General features: G+C 42.8%; 1 protein-coding gene across 4 annotated transcripts in view; it reads left to right on the top strand.

The window, feature by feature from the left end:
• Positions 1-20384, top strand: part of ITPR2 (inositol 1,4,5-trisphosphate receptor type 2) — a 1506646-nt gene that overhangs the window by 646985 nt on the left and 839277 nt on the right. For all 4 annotated transcript variants that reach the window (XM_085652787.1, XM_085652785.1, XM_085652786.1 and 1 more), the window contains exons 11-16: positions 7918-8069; positions 8208-8307; positions 9591-9751; positions 10604-10745; positions 14628-14789; positions 16375-16547. In XM_085652787.1, the coding sequence (XP_085508913.1) occupies positions 7918-8069; positions 8208-8307; positions 9591-9751; positions 10604-10745; positions 14628-14789; positions 16375-16547 (890 nt within the window). The remainder of the gene's footprint in view (positions 1-7917; positions 8070-8207; positions 8308-9590; positions 9752-10603; positions 10746-14627; positions 14790-16374; positions 16548-20384) is intronic.

Below are 20384 nucleotides of genomic sequence, written 5' to 3'. Positions count from 1 at the left end.
ATTGAGTTGATATGTAGTAATGTTTTGGTGATTAAAGCTCTTGAGATGTAGACTCCCAGTCCCGATATAAATAGACTTTAGACAATGAACCTCAATTACCCAGATAGTATTGTTGCCCATTTAGGGCTTAATTATGCAGAAATATGCAGGGTACTGTTGCCCATTCAGGGCTCAATTATGTAGCGTTATGCAGAATTGCCTGCCTAATTTCAGGTCTCAACTTTTATTATTTTCCGTCTTTAAGTTGTTTATCTTGTGTATATATTCACTTTCAAAAAATGAATTTAGGAACCTTTCGAAATATATTCTAATTTTGATTACAATGAAATGTCATCATTAAAATTAACATGGCACAGGGCATCAGTCGCAAAATATGATGAACTGTCACTGAGACAGATATGTAAATGTAAATATTTGTATATATTTGTAATTCGTCAAACAATGCACAGCTCATTCAGGGCTAAATAATAATATGAAATATGAACACGCAACAATATGATTGGGATTGAAATAAAAAAAAACTTTATTTAAATTACAATTTGTTTTCTGTACTAAGATGGCTTGAAGTATAGTGGCAGTACGTTGTCCTTCTCTTATGTTAATGGCAGTAACCTGGAGAAAATACGCTGTCCTATTTTATTGTTCGAGCTGACACTGCCTGTTTAGTATGTATGAATCCCAAATTGCGATTCGGTAACTCTTTACTGAATTGCGATTTGGAATTGTGAATACATACAGATTCGGTATTTGAAAAGGCCCTTTTTAGGGTGTCTCTTCCAACTACTGAATAGCACTGGTATGTATTAATGTTCGGTCGCCAAACATTAATTTTTTACTTACTACCCAACTACTAAACAGTAATAGTAACCATTCGTAAATGGGGATTTAAACTAAAATACATTTAAGGGCAGGAAGTGGTCTCACAGGCCACTGCCAACTCTCAAAAATGAGTTTCATTTTCTGTTTTTTAAAAGCATCCTGTTTTCCATTAAGGAAACCGGGCTGCATTTAAAAAAAAAAAGCTTTATTAAAAAGCAATCACAAACATGGTGGTCTGCTGACTTCCGCAGGCCACCATCCCTGTGATGGCTGTCATGTCATTCCGAATGAATCGCAAACTGCAACCAATCTCATTAACATTCATGGGGTAGGTCAATTTGCACTACAATAAAAATCACTATTTAATGTTTTTAATTTTTTATACATTTGGAAGTGCGATGTCCTAATTTTGATTTGGTAATAATCGCAATTTGGAAATTGCAATTCCAGATTTTTGAAATTGCAATTCCAGATTTTTGAACATAAATTCCAAATAAATAAACAACATTGTGTTAAATTCTCACTGCATGATCAATTTGATGAACGTATTATTGAGCTGTTTTTATGTTATGTATGTGTGTGGTTAAGAGGGGAGAGTAGGATATGAAGCGAACGCTTATCATCTGAGCTGTGACCGAATTTCATACTTCCAAATAAGTAGACATACAATGATAATAAATGTTTTCCCTAGGGTATTAATGGCTTGTCTTTGGGGGCTTGACCAGAGGGGAAGGTAAAGAAGGTTAAACCGCCAGTAAAAAAAATCAACCAAACAGTAGAAATAAGGAAATAAAGTTCTACCCAAAATTAAATTAAAAATACATTTTTCCAAATGTCACTCAAATAGAGAATATTTCTCAGGAGGTTACAGAGAAAGAACATCTCACTATTGTATTGGAAACAATGACAAATTTAAGTAGAAATCAATGAAATTAGCAGAAATTAAAAAAGAAAATTGAGTCTATTTGTCAGAATTAAACAGGACTCCGGGAACATAAGATAAAGAATTGCGAATCTGCTGGATAGCTTTTGGTGCTTAGGGAAATCACTGTTATTACCAAGGGACTTTTATGGAACTTGATTTGATCCAGTGAATACAGACAGAAGTCAGATGACCCCTGTATGCTAAATTGTTACGGGCCATCCCTCCAATCCTGAGCTTTTCACTTAAAGTCACTGATTTCAGGTGTGTTAATCTTATTAGTTCAATGGAATCAAAACATGACTAAGACATCCAGAAAGCATCAGACTAAATTTCAGGACTGTTTACAATATATGTAATGATCTGCAGGGACGGGTTCACTGTAGACAGAAGGTTTTATCTGGTGGTGTGACATCATAAGATACATAAGTGAAGATAAAAATTCTCAGTGCAATGCAAAGATGTCTTTCTATCTATGGAAACTGTGACCTTCTTGGGTGGCTTGCCAAGAAAATTAACAAGCATATATTGTTATTCCTACAAAAGTCCTGCAAACATAAGGAATCAACATAAAAGCAGTTTTCAGTATTACCTTTCTGGTTTCTTAAGAAATGGTTCATGTAAACTCTCACCACTTCAGGCTAGTGAGAAAGGGGCCACCACAAGTTAGGGAAGAGTTCTATAAATATTTTCAGTAGCTTACCACTTTACTGTGAACACCTGAGCTGAACAGCCATCTCCCTCTGTTCTAGCACCTTTAGCTTCTGCCATCTTGAAATGCTGCATCCATATTTAAAAGAAGATTTCCTATTTGCAACGGCAAACCAAGGCGCCAGTATTCTGGAGCATTAGCTTAAAAGCTGGCTCTAACAGAAGTCCTTACTGACACTAATTATGATGGAGATTTCTGTAACTCATCCTGTATTCTTTCCGCAGCCACAGCAGGTGTTTTCTCTCCAAATTGAAATGGGAAGCAGTGGTCCAGCATGTGCGTTTAATTTGGACTGGTCAGCATATCATTGAAGCATACCCATTAAACCAATCTCTGGCTGTCCCTTCCTTACACATTTTTCATACAGTCTGACACAATCCCATCTCTATTACAACCTCATCTGGTCCTGGCGATCTTACTGCACACCTTCATAAAAATTCAGACTAGTGATTCCCTCACTTGATAGGTCAGAGTTCCACTGGGTCAGCACCCTCTCAACTCACATTTACTAATCCAAACAACACTACATTTTTCACCTGTGATACAACAATAAAGAGGGTTGTCCTGAAAAGAGTCCCAGATGGCATGCAGAAAGGTGTTAACGTAAAGCCATACTCTTGTGCCATGCCTAAGCTCAGCCGAGGAAATCTCAACCCACGAGTATCTCCCTGTTGAATAAGATGCCTTTAGCAAAAGGGGAAGACCCCGGCACTCAACTAATTTATGCACAATACACATTCGTTAGAAATTAATCATACGCACTACAAGTACCAAGTCATAGAGAGAAGAACCAATTCACATGGGGAATTTCACAAGACCAACAAGCATATGCTGTGAATTTGGTTTAATGGTTTTTAAGCACAAAGCATTTCATCTTAGCATATTACATCAAAACTTGAACAGAACATCAGACAGAGAAGAATATATCCCTCGTTAACATGTATGTCCCAAGTCTTGCAGTTCTTATGATTGCTAAGTTTTGACACGTAGAGTGTTCTCTCTGAAACAGCCAACGCGCGTTTCGTCACCACCGTGACTTCCTCAAGGCTTCAGATATGATGTTCGCATAAATGTTGGCAATGGCTATGGTAGGCCCGATCCCCTATGTATCTCCGAGGTCCCCAGGGAGTAATTTGATGAGTCCAAAACTCACTGGCTCCTGTGATTGCAAGAATCGTGGCTTTATTTGTCTTCAAGTCTGTAGTAAAGCATATTATGCTGTGATGGGGCCGTCTACAACCTCCAAAGTTCTGTTGAGTATACAGATCCCATGAGCCAGATGTGGTATTATACAGTTTGGCAAAAAATGCACCTAAGAATTTTAGAAACACCGTTTTTTTAGATCCAGAAGTAATGAATGTCTCTTGTCGTTCGAGCCAAATAAAAGAAAGTACAGTCACCAGCAAGCTTAGTCTGCTCTGCTGTTCTTCGAATATCCCGTGGATACTGCTTAAGGAGCCATGATAAGGTCCTTCAGTTTTGCGAAGTGTCGTCCTTAGAATCCCATCGTCCTGCAACTTGGGAGAGAACAAGTGGCCCTAAATGGCTATCTGCATATGTTAATTGGAGTCTCTCCACGTATATGAATAGAGATGTTTTATCTCTAAATCATTTTTAGCCCATGAAGTTTAATATAGTAAACAATGTATGACATTTTAATAGGTTTAGATACTTAAAATCTTTTTTCAGGGAGTTTGGCATTAATACATAAACTCTTTAAATTTTGTGGCATGATGACTCTCATCAGGTCTTAGACATTTATTTAAGTAAAAGTATTATTTATCTGAGGTGGAGAGGTAGGGTGTTCCAGGTCTTGGCAGCAAGGTCGGAGAAGGATCCTCCTCTGGTTTGAGTCCTGTGGATCAGAGGGATGGTAGCCAGGGCCAGCTGGGTGGAGGGCTTTTTCCAGGGGTGTGTGAGGAGCTTGAAATTGTATATCTTGTTGACTGGGAGCAGTGAAGTTCTCGGAGGAGTTCAGTGATTGGGCTATGGTGGGAGAAGTCAAGGACCAGTCTGGCTGCGGCATGTTGAACGTTCTGTAGTTTCCGGAGGAGTTTCTGGGTGAAGCCAGTGTAAAGTACATTGCCGTAGTCAAGTTTGCTGCTGATGAGTGTGTGGGTGACCATTTTTCTGGATTCAGTGGGGATTCATCTGAATGTCTTTCAAAGCAGGCAAAGCGTGTGGAAGCAAGATGAGAAGATGCGTTCATCTGACGGGTCATTGTGAGAGGGGCGTTCAGTATGATGTCGAGGTTTTGTGCGTTGTCTGTGGGATTGGGCGGGGTTCCCAATGTGCAGGGCCACCAGGAGTCGTCCCATGCTGACTGGGTGGGTCCTAGGAGGAGGACTTTGTTCTTGCCCGAGTTGAGTTTAAGGCAACTGTTTTCGTCCAAGTGGCAACGGCCTTCATTCTACTGTGGAAGTTGATTGGGCAGCTGTGGGTTCGTTGGTGAGGAAGAGCATCAGTTGTGTGTCGTCGGTGTAGAAGATGATGTTGAGTCCATAGTTCCTGACGACGGCCATTAGAGGGCCATGTAGATGTTGAGGAGGGTGGGGCTCAGTGAGTAGCACTGGGGTACTTCTCAGCTGATCTCTGTGGAATGGAGGTAGTCTGAGTCCTGTGTTTGACTGAGGAAGGAGTAGCGACAGCCATTCTATAATGTACTTTAGGGGAAATTTGATTGATCGTGGCAAAGAGGATACGCAAATTAATGGAGGTGGAGTGGTGCGGTGTATAACCTGATTGGATTGGAGAAATGATGCTATCGATCAACAAAGAAAGACAAGTGGCTAACAGTTTAGCCAATATTTTGTCATCATTATTTATGAGAGAAAGTGGATGATAAGAAGAAAAGAGATTGGGGGTTTTATTAGGTTTAAGTAATAGTGTGATGACAATTTCCTGCATCGTGGGTGGGAAGGAACCATGTTGAATTGACTCTGTGTAGAATTCCAATAGGTGCGGGCTAGAAGATATGTATAGGCTATATAGAAGTCTCCCACAAGTGTGGATTGCACCACCAATTCCAAAAGTAATTTCGTCCATCCACTGTTTGTGTCACAAAACTTTCCTTATTCTTCTTTTCCAACAAAAAACAACCAAACAGCCAACGCGTTAAGTCCAACTTCCGTGGACTTCCTCAGGGCTGTAGAACATAAAAAACATATAGTGTATAGTACAACAAAAATAACCACGGATGCACAATGATACATGACAACACACAATATTTACACTTAAATTTCCAGACGCAAAATCTACGTAGAAAACTAGCATAGAAATGTTCGCATATCAGGAGTGTACATAAAGACAATCACATTTCACAAATCACATGTAAAAACTTTCATGTAAACATTTCCATATAATACACTCAAATTTAAAAAATCATACATAGGAAATCACATATAAAAAAGAGGGACAATCTTGACAAATGTCCAGTCAACAAGAAATGTTGTAAAACATGGATGACACAACAACATAAAATGAGAAGTAAACGAATGAGTAACCGTGAATACAGAGGGATATTTGTAAAAGGGTGAGTTAAAGTGCACTGATACTGATCAAAGAAATTTGGACACCATTAAAGTGTAGGTAATCCAGAGTAAAGTAAAAAAGTTTGGCCAATAGTGTCTTGAGTGGCAAGAGTGCCCGAAAGTGAGTGTCGCCAAGGCGACATGCCTTAGTAAGTAAATGTAGTCTTCTAAGGTTGTTGGTCTTGGTAAAGAAAAAAGAGTCTCAGGTACGGTATGTGTCCTTCATTGGAACGGTTACCTCCTGGATCCAGGGTCAGTTTGATATTGCTCGGCTCCATGCCTACAAGGTAGAGCAGTGAAAAATGAGGAAAAAAGCCCTCATCCTATTTACCCCCGAAAAATAAGGAGGACTTGAAAATGTTTAGGAAAAAGGAATGCAGTTAGAAACATTTAAAATTGAAATAATGTCCTTTCCGAACGGGGAAAGGCATAGGGACCCTGCCACTTTCTATGGTGTTGTGCCAAATAATTCCTAATAGGATCTTGGATGTAGGTTAAAGGTCATCCCCAGTGGTTTTAAATCCAGTAGCGGAAAAATGTGCAGCAGCATGGAATAATAACTGTACTAACCCCTCACATAATGTATACAAATATCCATTGTCCTTATTCCACCATATCAGAAAATTGCACTAGTGTATATGGCCTTAGTTGTACTCTAATGTTCGACCGCTTGACATTGCCGCTTGCTCAGACACACCTTAGCGGTACTCGTGTGAATGCCCTGTGTAGTGTACCTTAAAACCTAAGTTCGACAGGTCAGTCCATAAGAAAAGATGCCACCCAATAAATGGTTATGGTGCCTTATGGCGAAAGAGTTGAGTACATTTAAAAAGGAAAGAAGAAGGAGGAGCAGAGAATCCCATGTAAAATATGCATTGCTCTGTTCTCTAATCCCCTTATGAACAAAAGCACTGAGTGTGGCAGTACGTATAGCCAAAGAATACCCCCTTAATAAATCACATGTTCTGTCAATGATAACCGAACCAGCCTGGTCGGCCCGGCCAATGGCGTTTATCACACCCATATGAATATGAAGCATGCTTAGAATAGATGAAGCACGTTTCATGCTAACGGCCCCGGGTGGTATAACCAGACCTCACATAGTTTACAAACCTCACGCTTTTTTCCCCAAACAGAAAGTCGGGCTGGCCCAAGAAGGTCCACGCATCAGCGCCACTGCACAAAATGCCGAAAATAAGCCCATGCAGAAGGAAGTTTAGTGACAAGTAGTGGTAGGATTACTGTTGGAATTGGTGGTGCAATCCACACTTGTGAAAAAGTTACCACTGGTCTTGGTGACTGCTCTCTGGAAACAGCAGGAGCGGTGGAGATCCACACCGTATGAGCCAAATACTCATAATACTGTACTCTTTCTGGGGGATTGTCCTTTTAGGGGACGTACGTCACATGTACACTGAGGTGTATATGTTTAACTTGCTGGGATTGCTTTATAGAAGTCTCTAGTGAATCCATTTAGGACCGTGGCCTTAGCACTATTCAAAGCGTCCTTACACGTAATTGGGGAAGCTAAAAATTGTTGTTAGCTCGTTTCAAGCCAGACATAATGTGCTACATATTTAAATATATACACATCCCTGTCTCGCTTGTGTGAGAAATACCATTAACCATGTGCATATAGAGGCTGTGGCCTGGTTCACTGGATTCAAACCAAGCAGAGATAAATGGAAAATCTAGAGGTCCACAAAGCAAAACTAAAATGCCCTGGGCCAAGAGGAATGCCCTGGGCAAACATTGAGAACTGTAGAAGGAATGCAAACATGACAATGTCTAGAGTTTTATATATAACAGGTATCCTTGTACAATTTCGATGGCTGCCCTAAGTTAATTATCCTTTTCAGTATTTTGTAATATAATGAGAACAGCTGAATACAGGTGAGCAGAGTCTTTGATTAGCCAATCGTTTTCATCTACAGGGAGAAGGCGACCTTCTTGCCTCGAAGAGGAAGCGCCTGGCCGAGGAGAAGATAATGTACAGCCTGGTGTCCGTGCCCCATGGGAATGACATTGCTTCTCTCTTTGAACTGGATGCCACAACTCTTCAGAGGGCTGATTGCTTGGTACCCAGGTAGCTACCTGTTTGCTGCAAACGCAGCAGTGCTCAGAAAGGAACTAGATAGAATCTGGGGTATATAAATAAATTAAATCCAACTGAAGTGGTGAAGAAGCCTCAGCCTAACATAGCTCATTCCGGTTTTCTTTTCAGGAACTCCTATGTGCGGTTGCGGCACTTGTGCACCAACACATGGGTGACCAGTACCAGTGTCTCAATAGACATAGAGGAGGAGAGGCCGGTAATGTTGAAGGTAAACCGCTTGGCACTGATAGGAAGGGGTAGACTTTCTGTGTTGATGCTTTCTTAGACATGCTCCCACCCATGCAGCCACAAGTGTTGCGATGCTTGCCACCGTTCAGTCCTGCCTGCTTGTGTTTAGATATATTGTATTGTTGAAAGTATACTGCGCTTCATACACCATACAAGGCCACAAAGCCACATGATCTGCTGTGGGCTTCGGGTGTCTTTTGAAGTGCATGGGGAATACGGTGTTGGATGTGAGTTACCCTCTATCTGAAGAGTTGGATAATGTATGCGAGTTATAAACTCGCTTTAAACAAATAGCCGCAGTCCTGCTTACCTTCAGTTTCTTTTTAGAAGCAGTCAGCATCTTAAAATTGAGACTGCAGTAGGGTGCTTGGCTTGGAAATTGCTGGAATCCAGCCTCCAATGCAACTTCCAGGAGTTGAGATTGCTAGGGAGCAAACTGCGACCCTTTCAGAAGCATGAGGATAGCATGGGGAAGATGGGAAGAAGCGGCACTGGAGATTTTCATGGCAAGGGCAAAGTGGGAGAAAGAGCAGGTGTTCTGGCCCTAGGCCCTTCATGGCCCTAACAGGACCAAACAGGGAAAATACCACAGGAAGTCCTTAAGGTCTCTGCTCCTCTCCTGGACTCCCAAAGAGGAGAGGCTAAGAAGGGTCAGGTGGAGGAAAGGGAAGGCTGATTGTGACAGGATGGTGCAAGTGGTGAGGGGCAATTGGAAGGGAGGGGGGCATAAGGCACTAAAGATGGGCTGGGATTGGCAGAGGTAAATGCAAACAATACCCACTACATGCAAACTATGGAGAAAGTGCACAATACAGTGTAACAGTGCAATTTGCCCACTGAGGCAATGAGTTCATCATAATTGCACTGACTGTAATGGGATGCCGTTAGTTGAAGCGCTGGTCAGTCAGGTCTTTGAACACAAGTGCATGGGTACCCTGGTGGCGTCTATCATCCTGTGTAACTATGGTGCCTGTCTAGTCTACCTGCCACTCTGGGAGGGTGCAGGCCAGGGGCTGTTTTCAGAACAGGATGGTCTGCCACAGCCTGGCAATGCCCATATTGCCCCATTCTAGAAGAAGTATCCTGCAGTTCAGGGCTGGTTAGAACATTTTTCCATGGGTTTATTTTGGTTTCTAGTGCTGTCCTACTGTGATCACCCCAAGACGAGCCGCTGACCGTTGAGATTGGAATGGCGCTCTTCCAGTGTAAAAACCATCCGCTTTTCATGGCTTTTAAAAATATAACCTCTTGCATTTCTTGCAGATTGGCACATGCCAGACGAAAGAAGATAAAGAAGCATTCGCCATCGTATCTGTTCCTCTCTCAGAAGTCAGAGATCTGGATTTTGCTAATGATGCCAACAAAGTTTTAGCGTCAACCGTCAAGAAATTGGAACATGGAAGCATCACCCAAAATGAAAGGCGGTATGCTTCTCTTATGCTACGCCCAGTCTTTTTTCAAGTACTTTGTGGGGTGTCTTGTCCATCTTTACTTGTGATGGCTTCTGCTTGTCGCGGAGATATTTCATTACCATTGTACATTGGACTGCCACAAGTGTTTTACCATCACTACTCTCTCACCTTGAGTTAACCTTTGTATCATCAGATCCCTCCGGGGCCTACCTTTGGAGGACTGATTTCTTTAAAGAGAGAACTCCTTCTTCGCTTTCTGGCCCCTCGGTTTATTCAGCCCATTCAAGCTGCACATTCAGTCTTTGGGAAAAACTATCTGGTCAAGCAAACTCGCGGCTCCTGGGTGCGTACAGATCCCAGCTCATGTGGTACCTCGAGGATCTGAATTGCCATCAGGGGGGCTTCTAGATCCTCCTAGCCATTGGACCACCTCACTTGATGCCAGTTCACAAGCACTTCCGTTGCACTCTTGGTGTTTAGTAGGATTCTTTATGCGGCGGAATGCCAGCTAAATGTAATACTTTTGTGAGAGGCGGTTATCCTTCATGCGCACACACAGACCAGTAGGAATCTCTCCACAGCTTGAATGTTCTATTGCATCTAATAACTACACCAGATGTTGTCTTGCATTCAGTGACCTTTATAACTAGTCCCCTGGCATCCACTAACCCCTTCCAGACGTGTCTCTTAGGCGTCTCAATTTTGCAGAACGCAGATTTTTCACTTTTGCTATATATCATTTGATAGTTTGTCTTTCAAGTCTTTTTGAATCTCTAAAACTTAACTTGATGTAATAAATATGGGCCCTTGGTCTCTTTGTACGAATTCACCAAAATATGTAATAATTAAAGTGTTTGCTTTTAGGTTTGTGACCAAGCTGTTAGAAGAACTTATTTTCTTTATGGCCAGTGTCCCAAACAATGGGCAGGATGTGTTGGAGGTTGTGGTTAATAAACCAGACCGGGAGAGGCAAAAGTTAATGAGAGAGCAAAATATATTGGCACAGGTGAGAATATATCTGCAATGAACATTTTTAAATATTTTCCTTAGCTCTCCCCTGTAAGGTTTCATTGATTTTGACTTTGAGTGTACCATTTGGCTTTAATCTAAAGCACTTGCCATTATATTAATGAGATTGTATAAAATGTCACTTTAAAGATTATAAAGGTACAGAAAAAGCAAGATAGCAAGACAGTAGAAAAGAACCACCACCAGTAAACACCAAATACTTGTAATGATGAAATGCGTCAAAATGAAAATACAGCCTAATAACTGCCATGCAAAGAAAGGAAAGGGGAAAACGATGGTGTAAGGCCTGACTTTGGAGAGTCAACAACAGTCAACAGGCCTTGATGACAGTCCTGACGTCCCTGCTCTATAGGTAGTCCACAACAGATAAAACGCGTTTACATAGAATTCGTGGCACCAGAGGAGGGCATAAGAAGACACATTCAGGAAAAGGTTGAGAGCTGCTCTTGCCACCCAGGCATTAACTGTTCGCACCCAGGCATTAACTGTTCGAAACACAAGGGGTCAGTTGCAGGTGCCACAAGCCAGCGCTCCCTACAGCAGCCCACAACATCCAAGTTGAAATTGAAGGAGGGGTGGGCATGGTTTGGCATGAGAATACAAGAGTGTGTTGATCGCAGGTGGCCATTCAGATTGAGGCGGACACCAGCCATTGCAGCCATCTTGGCCAGCCAAACTGTGCATTCTTGCCAGTGTCTGCACAAGAAATTAAAAGCCCAGGCTGAGCCGGGTACAGATGAGCAACTGAACTCCCACAGAGGCATAGCTAGCTCTTACTGGTACAGCTTCTCCTGTTGTATGGCAGCCAGAAGGCAGGAGAAGGAGCCTGAAAGAGTGCATATTTGTTTTGTTTTAAGAAAGCATCATATTTTAGCTTTGGCTAACATGGCATCTTTCCATAATTTATAAATACTTTTTTAGCTACAGCATTAGAGGGTACCTAACTTCATGATTTGGCCAACTCGAATTATGAACTTGAATTCTGTGTCAGTATGTAAATTAACTATATTTCTACCTGGGAACAAAATGCAGCAGTTTTTGATAGCAATAAACTGGACCATTAAAAGTGACTTGCTAAGACGGTACCGTGCAGAACTGTAAAGTTCCACGGGAAACTTCGTGTGCCGATATTACTTTGAGACTTTCGAATAATTAGCATCCTTAGGCTGCATTGATCACAAACACAGGAATACTTATGCTGTATATTTACACAGTGCCATCCTACACTTTTGGGGCCACTGGTAACACGTTTTGTAGGCCCCTTGTTCAGAACAGCAATGCATTTATCACGCTTTTTCAGCTAATTCAAGATGCTCTGATGTAAAGGCAGTGTTGAATTATATGTTATACTTTCAGGAATTCGCAAAAAAAACGAAAGGTCGAAGTGCCCAGCATTCACTAGCCAAATACTGCCAAAAGGAAGCCTCTGTAAGCATTGATAGAGCCATAATCGTTTGCTCTTGGATCTAGATCTGTTTTGTCTTGCAGCAGCAATATTTGATGTAGAAATCAGTGTCTATCCGGCCTGTTCTTCCCATTGTGGGAAACACACTGTAAGGGGACTTGGTAGATGTTTAGTGGATTAGTGCATAATATTAAAATAAGACATATGCTCTTAACCTTAAAATGATATCACTATTTCGTTGGATATGCATAATTGCAAATAAATGCCTCTTCACAACAGGCACTGCTCAGAAGACATTCCCCGTTGCTTCAGGTGAACCCAGAATATGTTTTCCTTGATTCCCATGCCTTGTCCCTCCTCACCGTTTTCTATGTGTATGCTTCTCTGGCTAGACAGCTACCTCAGACAAAATTGAAGGAGGAGGAGACAGGAGAAAGATAGAGTGGTATAAAAATAGTATAGCAGGAGAGGTGAAGAAGGTAGGGAAGGAAACTATAAAGGCCTTTACCCTCTAAAACTATGCAGCCTGTAGAGGTCAAAAGAGGGAATGTACCATATTTATTGGTACAGTGACATCCACAGTTATTGGTAATCATATATCATTTCTTTTAAAAAAAATATATTTTTATTGATTTTTTAACAAAAAATACACAAACAATCGGCAACTCATATTTAGTCGGAGGTCAGACATGGTGGAATATGGCAGTTCATTAATGTTACAGAGCAATTACGGGAACCAGAACTTATAACAGATAGAATACTCAGGGAAACATTGGGTCATCATCAGGAGGAACAGTAGGTGCGACACAGATATCCCCCCTATACGAGTTCCACTTGGCCCACACTCTGGACCTTTTCTGGGGGCAACCCCTTGCCACATACACAGTCTTCTCCCGAAACATACACCAATCCAGGTTACGCTTCCACACTGCGATAGTTGGGGGTGCTGGTCCTCTCTATAATTGAGCAATGTCCCTTTTGGCCACTGCGGCACCAAGTGTAACCCACAGTTTCTCTGCTCCTACCAAATCAGTGGACCCCCACACATTAAGCAGACATCTTTTAACCTCAGGGCTGACGGGGTTGTGCAGGACCTCACTCATGACACTATGGATTCCTCTCCAATATCTCGGAATGTGCTCACGTTCCCAGAGAATATGCATAAACGTGGCCACCTGTCCGCAGTGGCGCCTATAATTCATGTTGTCACCACGCCCCATACGGGCCAGCTGCGGTCCTGTGATGTAGATCCTGTGGAGAATTTTCAGTTGTATCAGTCGGAGACGTGCAGAGATCGCCACCTCTCTGGGGGAGGCCACCGCCTCTCTCCAGTCTTCCTAATCTAATAAGAGGCCATCACGCAATTTGAGAAGGGGATCTGGTGCGTTATTGACAAGTTTTTTGTAAATCAAGGAGATAGCCTTCTGAGGAAGGAGCCCGTCCAGTATCCTATCCTCCAGTGGGGAGGAGTCAGGGAGAGGGGAATCCCCACTGATGGTGCTGGTTAAGGCATGACGGATCTGGAGATAACGAAAGAATTATGTATCCGCAAGTTCGTACTGTTGTTTCAGCTGGCCAAAACTGAGCACTTGACCCTTCACCCATTGGTCACCCTCCCGAGAGATGCCACATATAATTTTTGATGGTACATGTCAAGTCTGGGACTTTTGATCAAGCACCTACAATTACAAGAGATGACAGGGTCCTCAGGTATCCTGTTTCCTCAAAACTATCATTAATAGACTGTTTAACTGGTCCTGTTTTTCTGTAGTGTATGTCTGTCCAGCACCATGAGATATTATGTTGTTTCAGGCCAATCTCTTTACCTTTTGTGTATTATATTGCATAAATGATGTGTCTTTATTAAGATTGCAGCTGTATGTTGGTTGTTGATGTAGTGATAAATGTCTGTGTACTGATGAGCTGTCCAATGCCTCTCGGTGGATGTTCAAGAGAGGCTTAATTTTTCCAAAGTAGAGGAGCAGAGCACACTATCGTATAAAACAGTTAATTCCACAGTCGCTGTGTGATCATGCACGTAATGACATGCCCAGGCTTTACTCCTTCTTGTATGTTCGTGGTAAATACAGGGTATCTCTCATCGGAAAGATCTGTTACACACATGAGCATGTTTATGCCTCTTATATAGGTTTATTTTCCAGATGGGTAATAACATATTTGTAGTTTAATTTTGTAAGCCCCCTCAACAAAATTTGTTATTACGTGTGTATGCTTTTGAGAGGGCAATGAGCCCGTCTTTAGGTATAAGTTGTGGTCATATACGGCAACTCTCCATTCCACTCACTCTGAGTCCGGTACTCACTATTCATTGAATAATAGAAGTACACAGCTCTGAAGAGTGCAGTATAACAACAGGGTGCAGTTTGCCACAACAGAAAAGTATTGTGCTCTTATGTTCAGCAGTCTCATGTCACATGTGTTGACTCTTTGCAGATATTTGGGATTCTCCTGGCACCTTTTAAGGACAAAGCGGGAGAAGGTCCAATGCTTCGACTTGAAGACCTGGGAGATCAAAGATATGCCCCGTACAAGTATGTCCTGAGGTTATGCTACCGGGTTCTCAGGCACTCTCAGCAAGACTACAGGAAAAATCAGGTGAGTTAAACTAGGAGTCTGAATGAAAGAAGTTCTGTTTTTGTTATTTCTGTTTAGTTTTTGTTTAGTGAGAGCCAGCCTGTTAAATTCAGGACAGCTTCTAACTTAGTTATCTGATCTCCTCCCCACTACCAACACTTCAAATGAGCTAAAGGTGAGGAGTGACCTATGTGTGCCTCCTGTCTCTGCAATGCATGGTGGCACCAGTATTGTATTCTCTTCCTCAGTTGAGTCTAGGCCCCTGCACAGTCTCTGCTCTGCCCTTAATCGTTCTCTGTTTATTATCACCGCCTAAGACGAGTAGGCAATGGCAGGAAGGAGTTTAAACTTGTTTTTCTTTTAGGTCTGATTGAAAAATTATTCTCATAAGCCCGAAATAGGTGCCTGAATTAGTACAGTTTGCTGTGTGCAGATTGTCCTTCATTTACATATTATCAACATCAGACTTACTTTGACGGCTGGTGGTGTTCTTCTCAATGCGGCATTAATATAAAGTAGAGTGCAATAATAAGTAACTTTGGTGGAAAACAGCACTACACAAAGGAATGGGAAATGGAATTTACGGACGGGAGTTCTGACACCGCTTCCTTTCCCCTCTGTTTTTGACCCAAGAATTCTTAGCTTACAGTGTTATCTTTAATACGACCCCTATCACCCCGACTGGCTGTTGAAGGCTGGCTCACCCCAGGCAGTCGTCTCCCACCTCCAGACTACGGCCGACCTCCTGCATTCACTGGGTTTTTCCATCAATGTGCTGAAGTCACACCTGATTCCCTCTCAGAAGCTCCTCTTCATCAGAGCGGTTCTGGACACGACCCGGTTTTGGGTCTATCCTCCCGAACAGCGAGTCTGGGATATTCAGGCTATGATTCCGATCTTTCAGCCTCTATCCCAGGTTTCGGTCAGAATGAGCCTGAGGCTGCTGGGCCTCATGGCCTCCTGCATTCCGCTTGACAAAAGGCAGCATGAGCCACAAAATTATTTTAGGTAAGAATTGTAATATTTATTGAATACTTACTTTGAAAACATTTGGTTTCCTATCAACAAAGTAAAGTTAATTTATAAAAAATTCAAGTATTTCTTCAGTATACTATACAAATATTTTTGAACCATCAACAAAATTAACCCGAATGTGTTGTGTATTGTAATATAATTATTTTGCTGTTTTTCTCATTTGGTGTTGAAAGTTGGTTTCCTATGTTTTTGGTAAAGTTATGGTTTTGTTATGCACTGGCGCTTAGAAAGATTGCTTTGAGTTGTAATAAAGGCACAAAGGCCAATCGTTCGGATAGGCGGGTTCTAGGACAACACCAATGTTATATGATCGCCGATGGTGCCACCACAGGATGCCAGATTGGATCTAGAAGTAGCCAATTACCAAGGAAGGGGAGGGACCAATGCATCCATAGCTCTAGAGGGCAGATATCCTTACACTTACTCTGCTGCCTGAGGTGCATCATGGGTACATCACTTGACAAATCAGAGCATATTTGGAAGAGTGGCTGTGATCATTGCAATATCCAGATGTTGGCAGCCTTGAATTGAAAATCTCTTGTCTGACGGAGCAGGATTTCATGTTTTTCAGGAATACATCGCAAAGCACTTCTATGATATGCAGTCCCAGATTGGATACGACATTTTGGCAGAAGATACTATCACAGCTTTGCTGCACAACAACCGAAAACTGTTGGAGAAACACATCACAGCCAAAGAAATAGATGCCTTTGTTACTTTGCTGCGGAAGAACAGGGAGCCAAGGTCTGACGCACACGGAAACATTTTTATGATTTTCTCAAATAAAAAAAAAGTTTTAGTTCAGTGTGGTTTTAAATATTGCTTATTTTAAGATGTTGGAGGAAAAAACCAAATGACATTAGTGATTACTTGTAACTTCAAATCATGTCCTGCCCTCGCATATTTCTAAGGGCTTGTTGTAATAATGTTTTCTCGTGATATACTTCAGATGATAAAGCTTGCACCCTCACACAGCAGCACAAACTGTTCACGGGTGAAGGCACTTAATATCACCCTTTTGCATTCCGGTTCATGCGGTCTTCAAAGTTGCATTTTCATCCTTTGAGCTCAGTCATTGTGGAAGGAGGGTTTTCTGATCCATGTTTCTCGGACTTTACTGCCCTTCAGAGGAGAGTTTTATCTTTTTCGGGGCTATTGGTGTAAAAGTCTTATTTCTATCTCAGACCGGTACACCAAACCCAATTGTTTTGATCGACATTTTTGACTTTAAATATAAAGATGAATAGTTTTAATTGGTAATCGGAATTGTAAACTGCAAACTGGCGATGGAATTGACAAACTAAAGTTCCCCACGAATAAAGATTTCGACCTTTAGATGAATTCCACTAAACTTCCGTGGATGGATTGATGAGTGAGGCCTGGGTCTAGGCTGGACTTCTCAGGTGACGCTTAATTGTAGTTAACATCTGCAAGGAAATTGGACAATGTTTATAACGTCAGTTTTCACAGCACACAATATGGTATCAGATTGGGAACATATTATGCAGTTAGCATAACATACAAATAATAAATATAATGAATTAATTGAAGCACTTAGAGTTGTATTTTGTAGGACTTTCATATGTTGTGGAATGAAATAGTCTGACTAGAAAATGTACAAGTTGTGCATGCAAATGCTACAGTGGCGGCTGGTGAAGTTTGAGAGTGGTGGGCTGGGGTAGGAAAGGTATGAGTTCACAGTAGGGTAACAGTGGATTTTTTTGCAAGGCTGGTCACGATTCCTTGCGCAAAACTTAAATAATGTATTTTCAAGAACACTTTAAAAAAAATAATAATAATAGGAGCAAAAGCAATAGCTGTTTTTACCTTCAATGGTTCCCAGGTTAATGGAAGTCATTAATTTGGCAGGTTTTTGTGTTGCAGCAATACATAAAGGAAATTGAGCACAACAATGGTGTGGTGAGCAGAAGCAGAAAAAGCTCAGTTGAAATGAGTCTTTTAAGAGACAATTTTTAATTAGGTGGCTGTTCAAACAGCCAGGTACCAGCATCCTGCTGACTAGTCATGGCAAGTGCAAAAAAAACCTATCATGCATGCTCGACACTGCAGGCGGCATAGGTAGAAGCTTCAACACAGAAATGTAAATTAATTTTACGAAAAATAAATTAAAGGCACTTTGTGGAGAAACCAAGCGGCAAGCGCAACAGTTATTTGCTCCAAAAAGATAAGGGAACTCTGAAAAGCTAATTCACCCAGTGCTTTGTCGAGTTTATATCTAGTTGTATGACCCCCAAATCAGTTTGTGAAGGAATATCTGGATGTGGTAAAAATAAACAGTAAATGCATTTTTAATAAGTCAGTTCTGACATTCTCACCCTGTATTGTTTTTTGCAGCTTTTATAAAGGCCAAACTCAGCCGAAGGTACTGGTGCACTTTACATGAGCAACAGTTGACCTAGACAAGGACCTATTCATGTTCTATAAGCCCTGGGAGAATACGTTATTCGCCCAGATCCGCAGGATGTTGTGCTGACACCAGGACTCGATCCTGGTTCCCCACTCAAAAATCGCCGCTCTGACATTCACATCATCTCCTGTAAAGAAAATACGCCAGTCATAACATGTCACAGGCACACCTCACGGGATCATTTTGTTTACAATGAAAACCATCTACTTAAAATAGCCCCCCATATTAAACTCTAAAGAATTGTAAATACGTTCCTCCCTGTATTTACGAATTAAATTTATACAATAAAAATTCCTCCCTCCCGACCCTAAAAAGAAACTTTTAAGAAAGTATGAAAACGATGTGTCCATTCCAACATGCAAATACAATACATTTGTACATTTTATTGAGACCATAATACAGCAGTGATGGCTGCTTGAATGGCTTACTTTACTTCCTTCAAATAGGCCAGGCCCGAGCGAGTCACTTTCTCATTTCCCCAGCTGCAAAGTTTATTTTTGATATGGCTGCTGGTCCGCTCCCAGGATTCGGAAATGAAAGGCTCCGTCAGGACTGACTCGGGTGAATCTAAAACTGAAGCAAGGCGAGTTCTTTCACCTGAGACTGCACTGGACTTCTGCAGTGTCTGATGGCCATGAGTCCTCAGGTGCTAGAAATGGCGTCCAAAAATGTCTGCAGCGCGGGAAGCAGACACCTCGAGTCTACAAAGTGGGTCTTCAAACTTCATGAAGACAAACTGCGCAGACTCGATTTCTTGGATTCCCGGTCACCCTTTCCTAGAACATGACTGGGTGGGGTCCACCCCACCCTGTGATGAGCTAGGAAAGAGTGTAGTGACTGTAGAGAGCCACCCGGACTCTCTCAATGTTGCGCTAAAACACGCATCCCTACACCCCTCGGGGCAGGCTCGTCCGGAGGGGATAAATAAACGTGGGCGGGACCACATGGGATCTTCCAGCCCAGAGAGCATAACCCGTGTACATGTGTCCTTTAATGGTGCTTGCCCGCCTTAACTGCGACCTAGGCCCCACCGCGCTACACTGGCGACGAGGCCAGTTGCACCCTCGCGTGTCTTTCCGGCGGTCCTGCTGGCCCTTCGGAGTGTGCGGAGCCCACCCGCAATGCTGACGCTCCCATCGCTCACCTCATGCTGACTGAAGATCGCGGAACCCACCCGCGTGCTGCCTTCGCGGATCATCTGCCGACAGCGCTGCGCCCGCCCACGCACTTCCCTCATCATCGGGAGCGTCATCTGCCTGCGGCACCTCAGCGCGCTGTGAGAGGGGTGAGTGGCTGGCCCGGCACCCCATCAGTGTCCTGCTCTAGCGGTGCCCCCTGCTCTGGGGTCCACGTGGGTGCTTCGCCTCGCGCTGGCTCCTATTTGACCGGCCGTCCTCCTGGGGGGGGCCTCAGCAGGGCTGTCCTTCTCCTGCCTGCCTGCCTGCACAAGGGAATCACACGGTGTGAATCAGGATTTGTGACACATAAAGAGGAAAACAGTTACAAAAGAAGGAAGAGGGTAGCTGGGACTAACAAGCATTGGCAAGGCCACGACACCAAGTGGGGTAAGAGGCTACCCTGATCAAACAAGCATTGGTAAAACCACAACAGCACACGGACAAACCACAAAATGACCACTGTACCTGCCGCAGGCGCACCGCAAGCTAGTGGGTCCAATCAAGGCGCCGGCAACAACCCACCACCACCGGTGGTCACCCACACCGCGGTTGCACCGCTACCCCCGTTTAGTGAGACCTCGGATCCCGCTACTGCTGCGCCACGATGGAAAGCATGGGTAGGGAGATTAAACCATTATTTCAAAGGGACTCGTGAAACCGATGGGACAGTAAAGCGATCCCTACGCATCTATTATGGAGGGGCTGAGATTTATGACCTGTTCAAAACGCTTCCCAACACAGGGAACGATGACGACTACGACGCGGCGGTTGCTGCGCTGAACAGACATTTCGACCCACAGCTCAACCCTGATTTCGAGAAATTTAAGTTCCGGAGGGCGTGGCAAACCGACACGGAATTAGTTGACATGTTCTACGCACGGCTGCGCCGGCTGGCCAACACGTGCCCATTCACAGACCAAAGAGTGGAGATAAGGGATCAGATCATCTTAGGCTGTCGTTCCAAGCTGTTACGGA

This window comes from Triturus cristatus, chromosome 4_1 (genome assembly GCF_964204655.1).
Source record: "Triturus cristatus chromosome 4_1, aTriCri1.1, whole genome shotgun sequence".
NCBI lineage: Eukaryota > Metazoa > Chordata > Amphibia > Caudata > Salamandridae > Triturus > Triturus cristatus.
Note: the sequence above shows the minus strand (reverse complement) of the source record. Positions and strands in the feature narration are given on the sequence as shown.